The sequence below is a fragment of the Mesocricetus auratus genome, unplaced genomic scaffold (assembly GCF_017639785.1).
Source record: "Mesocricetus auratus isolate SY011 unplaced genomic scaffold, BCM_Maur_2.0 Super-Scaffold_100037, whole genome shotgun sequence".
Classification (NCBI taxonomy): Eukaryota; Metazoa; Chordata; class Mammalia; order Rodentia; family Cricetidae; genus Mesocricetus; species Mesocricetus auratus.
The window spans coordinates 33,428-35,526 of record NW_024429215.1 but is presented as its reverse complement, the minus strand read 5'-3'; the positions used below and the strand labels follow the sequence as shown (position 1 = coordinate 35,526).

General features: G+C 37.0%; 1 protein-coding gene across 1 annotated transcript; it reads right to left on the bottom strand.

Moving 5' to 3' along the window:
* Window positions 1-209: 209 nt before the first annotated feature.
* LOC101832773 (vomeronasal type-1 receptor 4-like) lies at window positions 210-1,148 on the bottom strand. The gene has a single exon (XM_005087865.1). It carries the CDS (start codon window positions 1,146-1,148, stop codon window positions 210-212), a length of 939 nt encoding a protein of 312 aa, XP_005087922.1.
* Window positions 1,149-2,099: the final 951 nt, after the last annotated feature.

Below are 2,099 nucleotides of genomic sequence, written 5' to 3'. Positions count from 1 at the left end.
AGGATATGTCTGTAATTTATGTCAAAAATGATAGTCCTTCATTGTAAAATATGAGATTTGCAGAATTGTTTGTAATTTAGTAGTAAAGATGTTTGTGTATGTGCCTGTGGCTAGGCAGACTCATATTTATGATGTGACAATTTCATCACTGTACTACATGTATTTCAGATATTGAAGACAGAATTAAATATTAATTAGAAACAAGAAATTTACTTGTTGCCTATATGGGTATTTTTTCTATTCCTTGCACAAGCCAAGCAGAAAGCGTTTTCATAGGAGTCAGGGATCATCAGCAGAAAAGGACTCATAGTCGGGAAGCACCCGGAGACAACTGTAGCCACACTCACCAGGAGCCAGCCTGGATCATCCATAAGAGCCAAACAGGCATGCAAGAAGGAAGAAAGTGCATAAAAGCAGACAAAGGTGCTCATCAAGAGCAGAATGGTCCTTGTGGCTCTAGTCTCCGGAGAGGACCCGAGGAACATGTTGCTCTTATGAATGTGCCTCATTCTCTGCTTGTGTTTGTAGAGGATGTAAACAATGCAACCGCTGGACCACAACATCAGGCCCATGAACAAGACATCAGGACTTGAGAGTAATGCTGCATAGAGAATGCTCCAAGTTTTGTCAACATAAACAGCAGAGCAATATCCATACTCTTTTAGATTTGTCCTGTTTCTTTGACTCCATCTTGCAGTCATGTTCATAGGAATACCAATGTTTGCTATGAAGGACAGGATCCAGCTCAGGTACACACAAAAAGCAATGCAACTTGGAGACTTGACTTTAACCTTTGTCCATTTGAGACACTTAGGGCTGATGGTGATGGCCTGAAACATGCCCAGGAAGGTGATACTGCTGATGGACACACCCCTCCCTACTCTGTGAAGATAGAAAAGAAGTTTGCACCCAAAATCATCAAGGAAGTCTTTCAAACCAAAAGCTGCCATTGTCTCAGGGACTCCTTTATATATGAGGGTTAAGAAGTTGGCAACAACCAAATGTTGTAAAATCCAGTCTGTGAACCTTAACCTGTACCCCATGATGTAAAGAAACAGATAATGGTAGGCTAAGAAGGTGTTTCCCAGTACTCCAAACACCACTTGTGATAAAGAGACCACTCCTATTGCCATCTCACCAGCTGCCATGCTGTTGTTGTTTGCTGACCATGAGGATGTAAATGGGAAGGTTAGGTACAAGCTGGATGTACAGCATGAAATCCAAATCTTCTAATCTACAGTTAATCACTTAGGGTTCTTCTAAAACTTATCATAGATTTTGGTTCAAATGGTTGTTTCATAACTTTAGACACTCCATTTGTAGATGTATATGCTTTGAAAGCTGCATGCATATCTTTCCCGCTGGCTTTAATGTGAAGAGAAAGCACTCTGGACCATATAAAAAGCTAAGAAAAAGTAAGGCAAATTCATCTCCATCAGATTTTTGTAAATTGCTACTTTATTGATGGTGAAGTTATATCATTGTAGCAACTGAATGAAGGTGGTGAAAGTATAGTAATACACCAATATCTGGAAACACCTCAGGTAAGTTTTAAAAACAAAGGACATGCAATCGTGATTATTTTCATACAATTAGATGGTCTTTATACAGAGCCGTATAATTTTAATAATAATTTTCATATTTGGATATAAAATTTCCATTTAGCAAATACAATGCATCCTAATATAATGAAGAAAATTGAGCTGGAAGCAGCCTCATGATAGGTAATTGGTATTGATTGAAAATGGTCATAATAAAATATAGGTGTCTAATGACTTATTTATTATTATGCTACAATCACAAGTAAAATGAAACTTTAAATAATACAAGTTAAATAATACGGCTGAATTACCACAAAGAAGGAATAACCCAGTATTAAACATGGGAAGTGTGCCCAACATTGTCATTGATTGGATGAAACACTGAAGTGCTTAGCAGAACAGTTACCTTATTTTAGCAATGCTGTTGCATTGATAAATAGCATTTCTGTGGTGGTCCTGTGTGATTTTGTGCTGTGTTGGCATGTAGAGTTTTGTTATTATAATATTGAAATAATTTACATTCATTAAATCAATTTTACAATCTATAAATATATTAGA